Source organism: Taurulus bubalis (assembly GCF_910589615.1).
Source record: "Taurulus bubalis genome assembly, chromosome: 8".
Taxonomy (NCBI): Eukaryota; Metazoa; Chordata; class Actinopteri; order Perciformes; family Cottidae; genus Taurulus; species Taurulus bubalis.
This window is the reverse complement of record NC_136596.1, coordinates 24246182-24261094: the sequence shown is the minus strand read 5'-3', so window position 1 is coordinate 24261094 and position 14913 is coordinate 24246182. Positions and strand designations below refer to the sequence as shown.

The 14913-nt window shown below is 39.9% G+C and overlaps 1 protein-coding gene across 1 annotated transcript in view; it reads left to right on the top strand.

Annotated features, from left to right (window-relative positions):
• LOC306740732 (protein unc-13 homolog B-like) overlaps nt 1–14913 on the top strand; it is a gene marked incomplete at both ends in the record, with an annotated part of 155256 nt that overhangs the window by 60758 nt on the left and 79585 nt on the right. The window contains 2 exons of the mRNA XM_079222962.1: nt 2271–2558; nt 2922–3009. Of these exons, the coding sequence (XP_079079088.1) occupies nt 2271–2558; nt 2922–3009 (376 nt within the window). The remainder of the gene's footprint in view (nt 1–2270; nt 2559–2921; nt 3010–14913) is intronic.

Below are 14913 nucleotides of genomic sequence, written 5' to 3'. Positions count from 1 at the left end.
TCCTGAAACAACAAAATCTGAGGAACATCAACAGTCTGGACAAGAGGATACTTGTGCAACAGTAACAGTCACTGAGAAAACTGACAAGACAGATACTGAGAGCACAGCTTTATCTGTAGAAGGACATGTTAAAAACCCTGAGGACTCTGAGGTCTCTGAAAAAGGATTAGTAGAAGAGGCAGAGCGAACAGACAAAACTGAAGCAGATGAAAGTTCTCTGACCAAGTCGACCATGAAAACAGAGACTTTCCCTGAGAAAGAAGCAGGGGTTGATGAGCATGCTAAGCTGTTAGAGGGGCCAGGTTCTGCAGTGTCTGACAAAGCTGCACCAGCCCCAGCTCCTGAAAACAAAAGCATGTTTGAAATACCGGGTCTGACTACTCCTAAATTTGGCTTTATGTCTGTAGCTGCTGAAGGTACATCATCTTTTGGATCCCTTTTCTCAACCACTCCATCTCCAGTCTCTCTTACAAAGACACCACAGCCACAACAGACAAATGGTGGTATCTTTTCTGGTTTTAAAAGCCTTTCAGCTGGTATTTTCCAGGATGAAAAACCAGCTGAAAAGGAGGAATCATCATCTTCTTCATCTGTTTTTGGCATGAAACTTGGCTCAATGTTTGGGAACTCTGACCCACCGAAACCTGAATCCACCCCTCCGGTGGTCACAACCCAACCTCAATCCGAAAGTCCAAAACCTACAGACGATTTCTCTGAACAAGAGTCTGAGAAACTTTCCCTTGGCTCTGGCGGAACTGAGAGTGCAGATGCCAGTAATACAGAAGGACCAACAGAAACTTCAAAAACAGGAAGCTGTGATACCTTAGCAGAGTTGCCACAGTCTGGCCTTCCCTCTCTCTCAGTTTCCTTCTCAGAGAGTCTGGATGAACCCCAGTTAAAGGTAGATACGAGTGAAATTGACACACCTGACATGCATGCAGATCTGGGCAGAGAGCAACGAAAGGACCTGTTGACAAAGGAGGCTGCCAAAAGGCTAGTATAATTTGAATGATAAATTACATTGTTAATTTATCATGCCTCATTTCCCCATTTAGAGTTGTATCTTGTCATGTTTGATATCAGTAGCTCTGTGCCTTTTTTCCCTTTCCCAATCCTATATTTACCTCTATAGTTCTACACATACTTATAGATTTAGACGTCTTTCCTTTCCTTTCCATACAGTAGGAATAGAAGTGATCACATCTGTTTGAAACAAACTCATCAATACGTGTTAATGTACAGGAGCTATTTTGTACTTACAGCACCTCAGTAATGACTTTCCTGACAGTGATGGAAGTGCAATGAACGAAGAAACCGATGGTCTTTATTTATTAGCTTTTCACTTGTGAGGCAGTGTATAAAGCCCCTCCTTTCTATGTCCCCCTGCAGTTCCCTGAATTATTCTCCAAGCCTCAGCCAATTTGTTTATATGAATTAAAACTCTGATAGATTTATGATAGTGGGGCAGTGCACACCAAAGAGGCAGGCGGGACACTTGAATAAAAGAAAAAGTAAGAAGTAATTTGGCCAACACCCAAGACAAAGTAAATCATGCCAGTTAAAGCAAAGAGCCACTTTCCTTAGTAGCATTCTCAATCATCCAGCAGACACACACTACCCATTTTTTTTTCAGTCAGCCACTTACGACAATCTTAATAAAAAGGCTAAATGAATATGTATTAGAAGCATTTATCATTGTATGTTATATGCAATAACAGATCTGGCAGTAAAAGTAGGTTCCTTAAAAAGGTTTTTCTCTATTCTGCTTTTAGCCTTTTAACCTTCACTGTAATCTATGATAGCCCTTCTCATTATCAACATGCCGTTTCCGCCCTAAACGTGCAGTATGACCATCCATCTTCCAGTAGGATAGAGACGTCCCATTGCTGATTGCAGCCCCTTCTTGACATGATTGTCAGAGAAAACTGCAATCAGTCTCAGCCATTCAGCTTACCCAACTGAACCCTGTTAGTTTTTCTTGTTTTGTGTCTCCTTCTTCCCTGGATCTGATGATGATGAGCTTTTTTAACAAAATGTTTATTTTAGAAATCACTGTCTGACATTCAAAATATTTCAAATCAAAGATGTATTTTCTTCTACAATACCTTCCCTGTTGTCTATGTTTTGGAAAAACACAGCCATTTCAATCTGTAATTTCCTAAATAGAGAACTTTGGAATACAACTTTTTGATTCGGCAATTCTCTTTTAACTACACTTCGCTTTCACAACTCACAATAATATTCTAAAAGATGATCTCATTCCCCTGCAGTCCACCGGACAGCAGTCGCTTTGATTCATCGGGCAACCTCAGCCCGGCTAGCTCCCAGCTAAGCTCTGAGCCGGAGGAGCGGCGAGATCCAGAGACCCGCCACGCCAGTGCCCTGCGTCGCTCTCTCAATAGCCAGAAGTCTACCTGGGATCACGAAAAGGAGGAGGTTGAGAAAGAGCTGCATCCACTACCGGAGCCTGGTTCAAACAAAGATTTGAAAGACTCTATGGTCATCTTGCCCAAACCAATTTTGGACAACTGTGATAACAATACTCAGAACAAAATCTGGTACGTACAACATGTAGACATCAAGGTTTGGATGATTTGCTGGTGGGAAGTCAGTGAGGGAATTGGTTAATTTTGGTATTGAAGCAACAGTTGAATGCTTCTTTAGAATATTTTTTTTCACAAAATGATAGACTAATGATAGATTTTGCCCACCGGCAGTTCCATTGGAAGCATTTTCTGAAAGGTGATTTCAGCAAGTAAAAACTGTTTTGACCTTCATTAAGGGAAATTTCAAGACTTGTAAAATAGTGAAGCTATCCTTCGACTTTAAGATTCAGGGGCCGATACAATTTGGATATTGAGGCATGCCCACCATCTTTTCCGTTTGAACTTGCTGATCTTCTTCTGCTTGATCTTTTTCAGTTTCTTCGAGGATGGCCCACCGCCATGTTCTCCATCCAAAGTTCGCTGGTTGAAAGCATACAACAAAGTGAGAGTGCAGCTCCTTGAGGTAGGAAGACTCTGCACTACTCTCTGCAGTGTGCACTCTCCAACTACTCTCGCTTTGTCTGTTTCTCTTTCTTACACTGTCGCACATGCACACACACACACACACACACACACTTGTATCCTTGAGCGCACAAGGAAATTCAATCAAGTCAGCAAAATATGCCATTCATATACATACAGATTAGATAAACAGCCACATTGTGGTTTCTTTCTCTCTCTCTCTCACTCTCTCTCTCTCTCTCTCTTTCTCTCTCTCATATGCAATGATTCCTCCTCTTCCTCAGTTCCCCTTTGGGTTGGTTGAGTTTCCAGTCATGCTACAGCAATTTGCACCAATTTTGTGCTCCTTAAGGATTTCCACTTTGATCTGGTAAAACCCTTTTTTTTATCCTGGGTTTTCTTCAGATCTGTCTATCACTCTGTTGTTACAGAAAGTTTTTAAGTTCCTAGACATGGTGCTGTGAGTTAAAACGAATTCTCCGATTACAGTACCAAACACCTGGGGGTGGTTTACAGTTGGCCGGGGTGAAGTGTCATTTTGTATAAATCATTCTATGAATGTATTACTTAAACCTTGTGTAATTATCATCATAAAACATTTTAATATAGCAAACTTAACTCTGCCTTTACTCACCTTGCCTCAAGCTATTCTTTTCTAGCAGACCGTATTGATGTAATTTGATTTTCAGTTATGGTTGTGTGCACAAATGATAAAAACATTTAGAAATCGTGACTCCAGGAAAAAGACAAAAAACAAGATGACAAGCAACTTGAAAATGACACTGAAATGAAAACAAAGCTTGTAAAGAAGTGACTTGATAGTATTTAAGAGGAATAATGTTGTTATTTGTGGTCGTTTATTATGTGATATATAGTATGTGTACTTAACATCTCAAAAAGGCAGAATAAAGAGTGTGTATCGTTCCCTGTGCCTGTAGGGAGAAAGTGTCTGTCTCGTCGGATACGTCTCATGTCTACAGTTTGTTTATATATTTGTATGTGCAATCAAATTGTTCCACAGATCCTTTATTCAAATACAGCAGAAATATAGTCTTCTATAGGTTTTTTTTGTGTTATGGAAGACCAATTTTTGTTATGCATTTGTGCATCTACTGCACATATTTGTATTGTGTTGTCATTGTGTTGAGGTATTTTTAGTACTGATGAAGACATTGTGTTGAGGTATTTTTAGTACTTGTGAGGACATTTTGTTGAGGGGTTTTTAGTACTGGTGAAGACATTTTGTTGAGGTGCTTTTAGTACTTCTGAGGACATTGTGTTGAGGTAGCATAATTGCAACTCTTACCTGCATTTTGACCGAGTCGTTATCTAAACTGTAGCTCTAAAATAAATGGTTTGTAGTGACCAAATGGGAGATGAGTTGTCACAATGTGATAACTACACACACACACACACCAAAATAATATTCCAAGAATCCAATTAATTATCCTCATTTTGTCAGAGAACAAGATTTACACACACACACACACACACACACACACACACACACACACACACACACACACACACACACACACACACACACACAAAGTTGGGCTACCATTGTAGCACACGCAGCAACATTCACCCTGTAATCTGACCTACTAGGCAAAGGGCTGAGAGAAATAAAAATGTCCCCAGAGAGATCAATAAAGTATTACATTATTTATGACATTATTTTATTTATTATATAGATGGTTTTCAGAGGCATTATCTTGACAGCATTATGTTGACAACAGGGCTGATGAGTACAGTATTTGTTAATGTTCCACTGTTTTATTAGCTGCACGTTCTCAGCAGCAGTATTTACACAAACTACTTAAGGAAGGGAATATGAAACATTGGGATGAGGTTGATTCTAAAATATTCAGAAATTTGATTTATTGTTGCTTAGGAGGGCTGTTCTCTACCAACAGAACAAAGAGACTTTATAAGAAAGCCACCAACTCCGTACAGGTGAAAATGCCTCGTCTGCCGCCACTGCCGGCCACTTCAGCTCAGATCTGAGAGAATAATTAGTTCATGCACATCAACAATAGATCATTTCTTTAAATGCCACCTTTGATCTTGCTCAAGTCGAGAGTAATGCACAGCAGATCACTCGGCTTTCACGACCAATTACACAAGCATTCTGCCGCTCGATGCTCATTAGGCTACGGTCTCAAGAGTGGCGCGTGTGCGTGCGCGCATGTGTGTGTGTGTGTGTGCGTGTGCGTACACTTGCCTTTTTCAGTTTGGTGATGAAGTGTATCTTATCAAAGTGATGTTTTAGGACAAGGAATAACTGCACTAATGTGTGACCACTCATTGTAAATTTGCCTTCAATCAACTCATTCACCAATATTTTTTGGGTGAAACGATTGGTTAGGTTTAGACATCAAGACATATTTGTTGAGGTTGAACAAAAGATCATGGTTTGTGTTAAAATATAATGTAACAGTGTAGGGTAACAATGTAGCATTGCAATGTAACAATGTAACATAACCATGTAGCGTTACGATGTAGCGTTGCGATGTAGCGTTACGATGTAGGTTACGATGTAGCGTTACGATGTAGGTTACGATGTAGCGGTACAGTGTAGCGTTAGGATGTAGCGTTAGGACGTAGCGTTACAACGTAGCAATAACAATGTAATGTAACAATGTAATGTAACAACGTAACGTCACAAAACTTTTAAACTTGTATGCAATTCACCTTTGATTTAAACGCAGATCAAACACACCATTTGTAAGTCACTTTTGAATGTAACTCATTTAAAGGGGTTCTGGATAGCTGACTTTAATAAACTAGTTTGATGCCCTTGTCATATGTATCACCATCCATCCATTCTTCGATATATCTACAAGTAACTTATACTAGTCAGTGTCACGGTCCCCAGTCTTTATTGAGCTGCACTTGGTGCATACCATACTTTTTAGTTCACTGTTTGAAAAGGTAAAAACATTATTCAATCCCCAAAGAGTTCTTCTTACATATGGACATACAATCATTGTATATGCATGTCGTTCTACAAAGAATTGCATGTCTATTTCTTTGCTGAAATCATTTTAGAATGAATTGCACCCTTCTGCAACAGGGCTAAAGATGTTATGCTAAAACGATGCGAAAACATCAGCTTACGGAATAATGAGTGTGCCTCGCCTACATGTGCAGGCATCCGTCATTACAAGGCTGTGCATTGTTGCTAGAACTGTTTAAAAAGGACATACAGAAAATAACTGACAGTGTTATTGAACTCGGGGAGGCGGAGGATGGATCAGGTCAACAGTTATCCCCCTAAAGACAAAAATAGTGTTCTTCTCTGTAGAAACAGTATTATACCATGGCAACCATGTCACATTTCTATGGAAACACAACCATACATTAGTTTATGATTGGGGTGTCATCGCTGCAGCTGGTGGCAGGTGTGTGTGCTCGCACTGAAATAGCACATTCTGAATACCCTGTCATATTACTGCCCAAGGGTAGCACTTTATAATAACTACACACTATTTAGCATTATTAAAGCATGAGTAAACACTTAATTCATCATTTATAAAGCATTGTTTCAACATGAACACTCTATCTAGATTAATAAGCTTGACTATTATACGTTTCATGATTGGGTTTTCATACTTTATAAATGATGGATTCCCCATTTGTAAATTAAATAATATATATTGTAAACCAATTAAGTAATATATATTGCAAACCAATTATTAAGGACTTGATGCACTAATGGTTAACATGTGCTTTATAAACGTGATTAAATAATGACTAGTAGTTACTAGTCATTATTTAAGTATTTTGTGAGACCCCATCTAAAGTGAGGACTAGCTACAACGTATTAATACATGACATTCAAAGGCCAGCAGTGCCTCAAAGCTAACAAAAGTCAGCCAGCTAGCAAGCTCGTCACTAACTAGAGGTCCTGAGACAAGCACGGGCCACCTCAGTTGTGTGTCACCTCAAATAGTGTATAGTTATTATAAAGTGCTACCGCTTTTTTGCTATCGACTTTACAAACAACACTGGAGATCAAAGTGTCAAGTAATATTGTCTTCAAATGTGAACGCTGTCACTGGTTATTTTGTCAATGCCTGTTTGTTAGCCGTATATTGCATAAATGTCCAGATGGATTTGGATTGTTGAATAGATGATTTGATTTTCAGATTTAGTTGACAATCTGGGAATTAGTAGATTAAAGTTTTTATTATGCAGAACATAGTGTTTAACCCTATCAAACCCAAAACCCACGAGCCAAATTGAAAAGCATGTTGTCTTTAAACAATTGCCAAAACTACACTGTTTTCATAGCTAGAAACTTAAAAAAAAACGTAATTATGGTCAGATTTGTCATGTTTTTGACGGTCCTTAAACACATCATGTGCAACTAAGGCTTGCATCAGAAAGAGCGACCAAATGAAGCTTAAAATTGTGATATTTCATCCAAAACATTTTATTCTACATGTCCTACATGTAAAATCTTGCTCAAACAAGTTTCTGTAAAAAACGTAGCTAGGAAGCCACGTTACATTTTTTTTTAATTGTTTTTCTTCAGATTTAAGGCATGATAACTGTTATACTGTATATCCATATTTGAGTTCTCTCTCCTTCTAGCCATGATGTTTGCTGTTTCCATAGAGATGCAGGACTTATGTATTCATTTATGTCAGTGAAAAACGATGCCACAGAGAGTAAAATGTGACAGGAGAAAACAAAACAAAACTTATTGGTAGTAATTGCTTTTTCTTACAAAGTCAAACTGCTGGAAGACAATTCATAAACTCTTACAGATGTTGCAGCTTTGGATAATAGCTTTGATAATTTTTCAGTGTTGTCAAATATTTGGGTTGTTGTATTCTCAGGTCAAAGATGAAGGACGCCCCAAATGTCTCAAGCCACTTGCTGAAGGCACACAACCGAAAGGAAAATAAGATCAAAAGAGTTATGTTCCAAAACTGATATTCATGTATAACCCTCCCCTCTCAACCCACCCTGTGAGTGCTTTTTCTGCCTGGATACGTGGATAATGCGTGTAATCATTGAGTGGCGTATTCTTTTTTGTAGGTATAGCTGAGATGAGGTACATGTCCGGCTTCATTATGTTTGTTAGAGGGAGCAGGGAAAGAAAGGAGAGGCATTTAGGGAAGCGTCAAAATCCAAGACTGACGATTACCACGTCTTGATGTGTGGGTTTTGCTGCTTTTGAATCAACACATCTTGACACAATGCAGGTTGTCTCTGTGCTTTATTCATTTTTTTACGAAGTTTGAAGAAAAGCGTGTCAGAGCAGGACACTTCTTTGTCGTCTGTTCATTCATTCCGGCGCAGCTGCATTTTCAGAAGTTATTCTCCACCTGAAATCTGTCTCTCAACCTGGAGAGAGTTTTTAGTTTTTAGTCGGTGCTGCTTCCCCAGCACCTGTGGCTTTAGTTCAAGTCATTTACAAAGGATTGGAAATGTGGCAACTACCAATTACAGACAACTAATAAAAGAAGCTTGTCAAACACTCCTCTGCCACCCATGCTCAGTTAGTTTAAAACACAAAGTTTGGTTGAAGTCTGGAGGAGCTTTTCAGGAGCTCTGCTTTGCAAAACAGCAGCAGTGTGCTGGATTTAGCCAAAGGTTGAGGCCGGCGTTGGAGTTGTGAATTTTGTGTTTTGAGATGTTTCAGTGGGCATTTCGAAAAGACTTGTCATCACCCAGAACTCCATAAAAAATAATACAAAACAAATTGTTTGAATCTGCGTTGTTTGAACGCATATTTTAGTGCCTTGAAGTGTCTTTTACTTGAACAGTAAAGCACAGGTGAATAGCAGAGACACAGACTTCCAGGAAAACCACAACTTGTAATATCAATAAACAAAAAAGAAGGGGCAAAATTATGTAAGTGTATTAAGTGTTACTTAACGAGTTGATGTCAAAAAAGATCTGACAAACACTCACACGTTCACTATCTGTTAACCGCAGTGTGTGCAGAAAGATGAGGCGACAGAAAAACATCATTCACTCCCGTGTTTTAATTCCTATCTTTGATTGCAGGGTTGTCTCTCAACCTTTATCAGAGCACTTCAAAGCATTTATCCGTCCATTAGTTCCCCTCGATTGAAACCTTGAGAAAATCTCTTTCTGTCCCGCCTAGCTGTGTAATTTACATTCCATTTCATCTGGCTGACGCTTTTATCCAAAGCGACTTACAATAAGTGCATTCAATCAGTACAAACTCAGAACAACAAGAATCAAAAAAGTACAATTTCTTCAAGAAAGCCAAACTACAAAGTGCTATAAGTATGTGCCATTTAAGTGCTACTAAAGTGCTAAAAAGATATATATTATTAATTTGTTTTATTCAAGGTATAGTCGGACAAGATGTGTTTTTAGTTTGCGATGGAAGATGTAGAGACTTTCTGCTGTCCAGATGTCGTGACTTTGTTGAGTGTTTAGCTCGCGGTGACGGAGCTACAAGCCGATTGGCAGAAGCCGAGCGGAGTGAACGGGCCGGGGAACGGGTATTTGTGTCACCGAATGATCGCATGTCAGCCAAGACAGGAGAAGGGACTTTCATCGCCGAAATTCTGCTGACTGTGTCGTGTTAATGTAAAAAAAGTTCTATGTTCAATTGTTTGCAGTGAGAAGATTACAATGGTGCCTTAATGGGTTTCAGGAAGGACATTTTTCTATTGTAGAAATACAGGCATAAATATATATGTATATGAAGTGCTGTAAAACAGGTTTATGCTGGATGAGAGTTTGTAGCTGGTTTGACCAGCTGGGTCTCAGAGCTCTACATTCAAATTATCTGAAATGCTCTCCAACGACCCATGGCATGATGGGAAATGCCTAGTTTTGACAACAAACATCACAATTGTAATTGTAGTACTTAACACTAGAGTGTTGGCTGTTGTTCACATGTTGTGCAATGAGTGAAGGTGCAATCTGGAAACATATCTTGTGTGGTTGGTAATAATAAAGGTTGTTTATATTGCACTTATCTAAACGAGCAGCTCAGAGAGAGAGAGAGAGATTCAAGAGATGAGAGAGAGAGAGAGATTATCACAAAGCAAAAGTTTTACAAAGCAGAAGAATAAAGAGCAAAAGATAGAATACAATGCCACACACGCACACACACATTTCAGCATAATATATTTACAAACAAATATACATTAAAAAAATCCAAACATGGTCTACAAACTACAAGTAGTCTTCAGATCGGATCTAACAGGATGTAACTATTTCTATGACTTCCTGTGTATTCTTAGTGAAGGCAGCTGAAAACTGTCCACAGCTCTTTTCTCACCGCTCCGTGCTGCTGCTGCTCGATCTCGTCCACTTTCCAAATGAGGCGCAGCTCATCTCGAAGAAAAGCCTTGAATGTCTGCTGTAAAGAGGATGTGCAGAAGGATGAAAAGTTCCTCCACACTGTATATTGGGGTCATTTTTCATCTAATGAAATCGTTGCAAGTCTTAGGAACCTCTTTAAATTCTGAGCAGTCAGAAAAAACAAGCAACCCCTCCTTCCCCCGCCCCTTTAAAAAGTGAATGTTCGAGAGACAGAAGTATTTCACCCAGCAATATGTGGGGAAAGAAATGAGGGATAAACTATTCATGAGTGCGACTTTCCACAACTAGAAATGAAAGATACATTCTCCCAGTCCAGCAGTAAAAGGCACAACATTTAACTAAATGTAATAACACCGTAGCTATACAATCCTGTCCTATGGTAACAGACGCATAACAGAACAGGTGAATAATGAATAGGTTATGGTTATTGTGTTGGAGTGGGAAATATAAATGTATCACATTGGAGACGAGATTCTTTCAAGGTTCTGAATTAATTTACACATTCAGTCATCAGTTATCTGTTTTTGCCTCGGAAGATGTTCGATGTAAGACTTTGTGCAGTGCAGTCAAGTGCAGCAGTTAACCCCTAAACTAAGCCTAGTTCTGAGTCTAACTCTTTAATTAAGGCAAACCAATTGAGACATGAGGTCCTATTTTTATATTCTCCCAATGAAGAAGGAACTTGTTGTGGTGAGTGAACCTATTTTAAACGGTGATGTTTTTCCTCATCCTACCAGGTACTCATCGTGTCACACGGGCATGACAATGACTTTGACAATGGAGCAAACGATAGTTTCCTATTTTATAATGTCAATCGGTGTACTTCCGAGACCCATGACCCCAATCTTTTTCTTTAGTTTTTTAGTCGGAGCCTTCCACAGTCCAGTAGTTGGAGAAGTAACATTGGTCGTTCCATTCAAACCATAACCTTGCTCTTTCCCCGCACTTCAAGATTGTGTCGTTACAGTGTGCAGATATTGTTGAAACAAAGACGTTTTAAATGGTCCTCATTTTCCTGAATTGTCCACTATTTAATCTGGAAGTAGAGTTGATTTAGCTAAAGCATAAACATAAAAAAGGGTAATATGAATAAAAATATTTTAATGGTGTTGGACGTCACTTATTTACAAGGTTGTCCTGCTGAAGGTCGTTCAGATCATAAAGCACTCAGTGCGTTGTTATTTTGGAAGGCACTGACAAACAACCTACTTCACGCACGCACACACGCACGACCGACCAAAGGAGGGCTGCGAGAGATGAGATCGTGGCATTGAGCAGGCGGACATCAAAACAAGCATCAGAGGACAGGAGGGGCAGTCAGAGAGGATTGTGGGGAGGAAGATGAGAAGACGAGGAGTAGAAAGGAGCGCAGAGGGAGAACATGAAGAGCAGGAGACGCTGTGGACCTGGAGAGTTTCCCCTCACGAGAAGCACCACACACACACACACACACACACACACACACACACACACACACACACACACACACACACACACACACACACACCTATAGGACGGATCATTCAGATTGACAGCAACATCAAGGCTCATTATTAATGCTCAATGTAACGGCTTTAGAATAAGGCAACGTATCTTCATAGCACGGTTCGTATATATTTTCTTTCAAAGGGTTACTCAACATTTTTTGTGTGTTGTTTTACTACGTCAGTTTCTGCAACATGATTACAGTGTTTTCAAAATGAACTTCATTCTTCACAGGAAACTACTCAGTCAGGCTAAGGCAGGGGTCAGCAACCTTTTCTATCCAAAGAGCCAATTTGCCCTTTTTTCCACCAAAAAAATGTGTCTGGAGCCGCAAAAGCTATTTGATATCACAGCTTATAAAGTTGTATATACTCACCTAAAGGATTATTAGGAACACCATACTAATACTGTGTTTGACCCCCTTTCGCCTTCAGAACTGCCTTAATTCTACGTGGCATTGATTCAACAAGGTGCTGAAAGCATTCTTTAGAAATGTTGGCCCATATTGATAGGATAGCATCTTGCAGTTGATGGAGATTTGTGGGATGCACATCCAGGGCACGAAGCTCCCGTTCCACCACATCCCAAAGATGCTCTGTTGGGTTGAGATCTGGTGACTGTGGGGGCCATTTTAGTACAGTGAACTCATTGTCATGTTCAAGAAACCAATTAGAAATGATTCGAGCTTTGTGACATTATCCTGCTGGACGTAGCCATCAGAGGATGGGTACATGGTGGCCATAAAGGGATGGACATGGTCAGAAACAATGCTCAGGTAGGCCGTGGCATTTAAACCATGCCCAATTGGCACTAAGGGGCCTAAAGTGTGCCAAGAAAACATCCCCCACACCATTACACCACCACCACCAGCCTGCACAGTGGTAACAAGGCATGATGGATCCATGTTCTCATTCTGTTTACGCCAAATTCTGACTCAACCATCTGAATGTCGCAACAGAAATCGAGACTCATCAGACCAGGCAACATTTTTCCAGTCTTCAACTGTCCAATTTTGGTGAGCTCTTGCAAATTGTAGCCTCTTTTTCCTATTTGTATTGGAGATGAGTGGTACCCGGTGGGGTCTTCTGCTGTTGTAGCCCATCCGCCTCAAGGTTGTGCGTGTTGTGGCTTCACAAATGCTTTGCTGCATACCTCGGTTGTAACGAGTGGTTATTTCAGTCAAAGTTGCTCTTCTATCAGCTCGAATCAGTCGGCCCATTCTCCTCTGACCTCTAGCATCAACAAGGCATTTTCGCCCACAGGACTGCCGCATACTGGATGTTTTTCCCTTTTCACACCATTCTTTGTAAACCCTAGAAATGGTTGTGCGTGAAAATCCCAGTAACTGAGCAGTTTGTGAAATACTCAGACCGGCCCGTCTGGCACCAACAACCATGCCACGCTCAAAATTGCTTAAATCACCTTTCTTTCCCATTCTGACATTCAGTTTGGAGTTCAGGAGATTGTCTTGACCAGGACCACACCCCTAAATGCATTGAAGCAACTGCCATGTAACTGGTTCGTTAGATAATTGCATTAATGAGAAATTGAACAGGTGTTCCTAATAATCCTTTAGGTGAGTGTATATAGTGATACTAATTATATCCAAAAACTATAGTTTGTTGTATTTATGACATTATAGAACAAGAATAAAGACAATTCTTGACATTGTATTGCTATTTTCATGTGTCTGCCTACATTGAGATCAATTAACATCACCACTTTGCAGACTTTAACTTCTATAAATATTTGTAGCTGAAGTGGTAGAGTGTTTGTCCTTGAACAGCATGGTAGTAGGTTTGATCCCCATGTGAGGTTTTTATTTTAAAACACATATTTTTGCTACGTTAACAATGAGCGTCCACACTCCGCCACACTCCCGAGGACGAATTTGTTTTTACTGACGGACTCCTCACTGTCTCATGAGCTGCCACAGAAGCAGCAGCAGTACTGAAGTTTGGAGACGTGATCCACACCTGAAAGTCTATTTCCTTTGCTCAGTTTGCTGCAGCAGTTGAGAAATTGCTCTTCTTCCCTCTTCTGCAGCTTGATACTTTTCAGCAGATGCTGTGTGTTTGTTCTAGAAGAGTCTTTCAACATTATATGTTTTGTTGCTTGATAATTTCTCGCAACCTATCAAGCAGACAGGTCAGACAGCAGTGAAAGCAAATCAATACGTCCTCGCAGAATTAAACTCTACTTTTCTCCGTGACTTTTCTTTTCTTTCTTTTTTATCAGTTGATAGTTTAGCGAGGGCGGAGCTCTGGGAATCACGAGTAGGCACCTGCAGGGAAAGGTGCTTGACAGCAACGTGACAGGATGTGACGCACATTTTAGTAAAAACAAATATTGAAAAGAAAAAAAATATTTCAGTGACCCAATATCACCTCAAACTCCAAGATAGGAGGAATTCCCTTTGCAAGATTTTCCACTTGGCAAAAAAAAAAAGCCTCATGGAGCCGCAACAGAGGTGCGAAAGAGCCGCGGGTTGCCGACCCCTGGGTTAAGGCAACAAGCTACTTAGTTAGGTTTCAGCAAAGATCGTGAAATATTTAGTTAGGTTTAGGAAACGATCGTAAAATATTTAGTTTTGTTTAGACAACAAGCTACTTCGTTAGGTTTTGGAAAAGATTGTGAAATATGTAGTTAGGTTTAGGCAACAAAACTACTTGGTTAGGTTTAGGAAGTAAAGTAGGAAGTAAACAGAGGTGCTGTTAATGACGTATGCAAGTTTCGTGACAAATAAATCAACGTTCAAAACTTCTCGTTTCCCTCGTGGAACAAACAGCGGCCTCCTGGCTGAAAGATTGCTGGTTGTTGAACCCCTCATCTCTCCTCCCACCCTGTGAGTGTTTTTTAGGTATTTTTACTTCCACGTTCATGATTACGTGGATAACATCCGAAAGGATTTTGTTGGATTTCTTTTCGTAGGTATAGCTGCAATTGCTGGATGAGACCATCTTCAGATTGGTTCCATAAGAGCATTGATTTCACTCTCACAATATAATATCATGTATTTGAATATATGTCTTGCTTTTCCCTGATGAATAAGGAATAAGTCACTGGATTTGGAGGAGGCTCAGAGGAAAACTGAAAG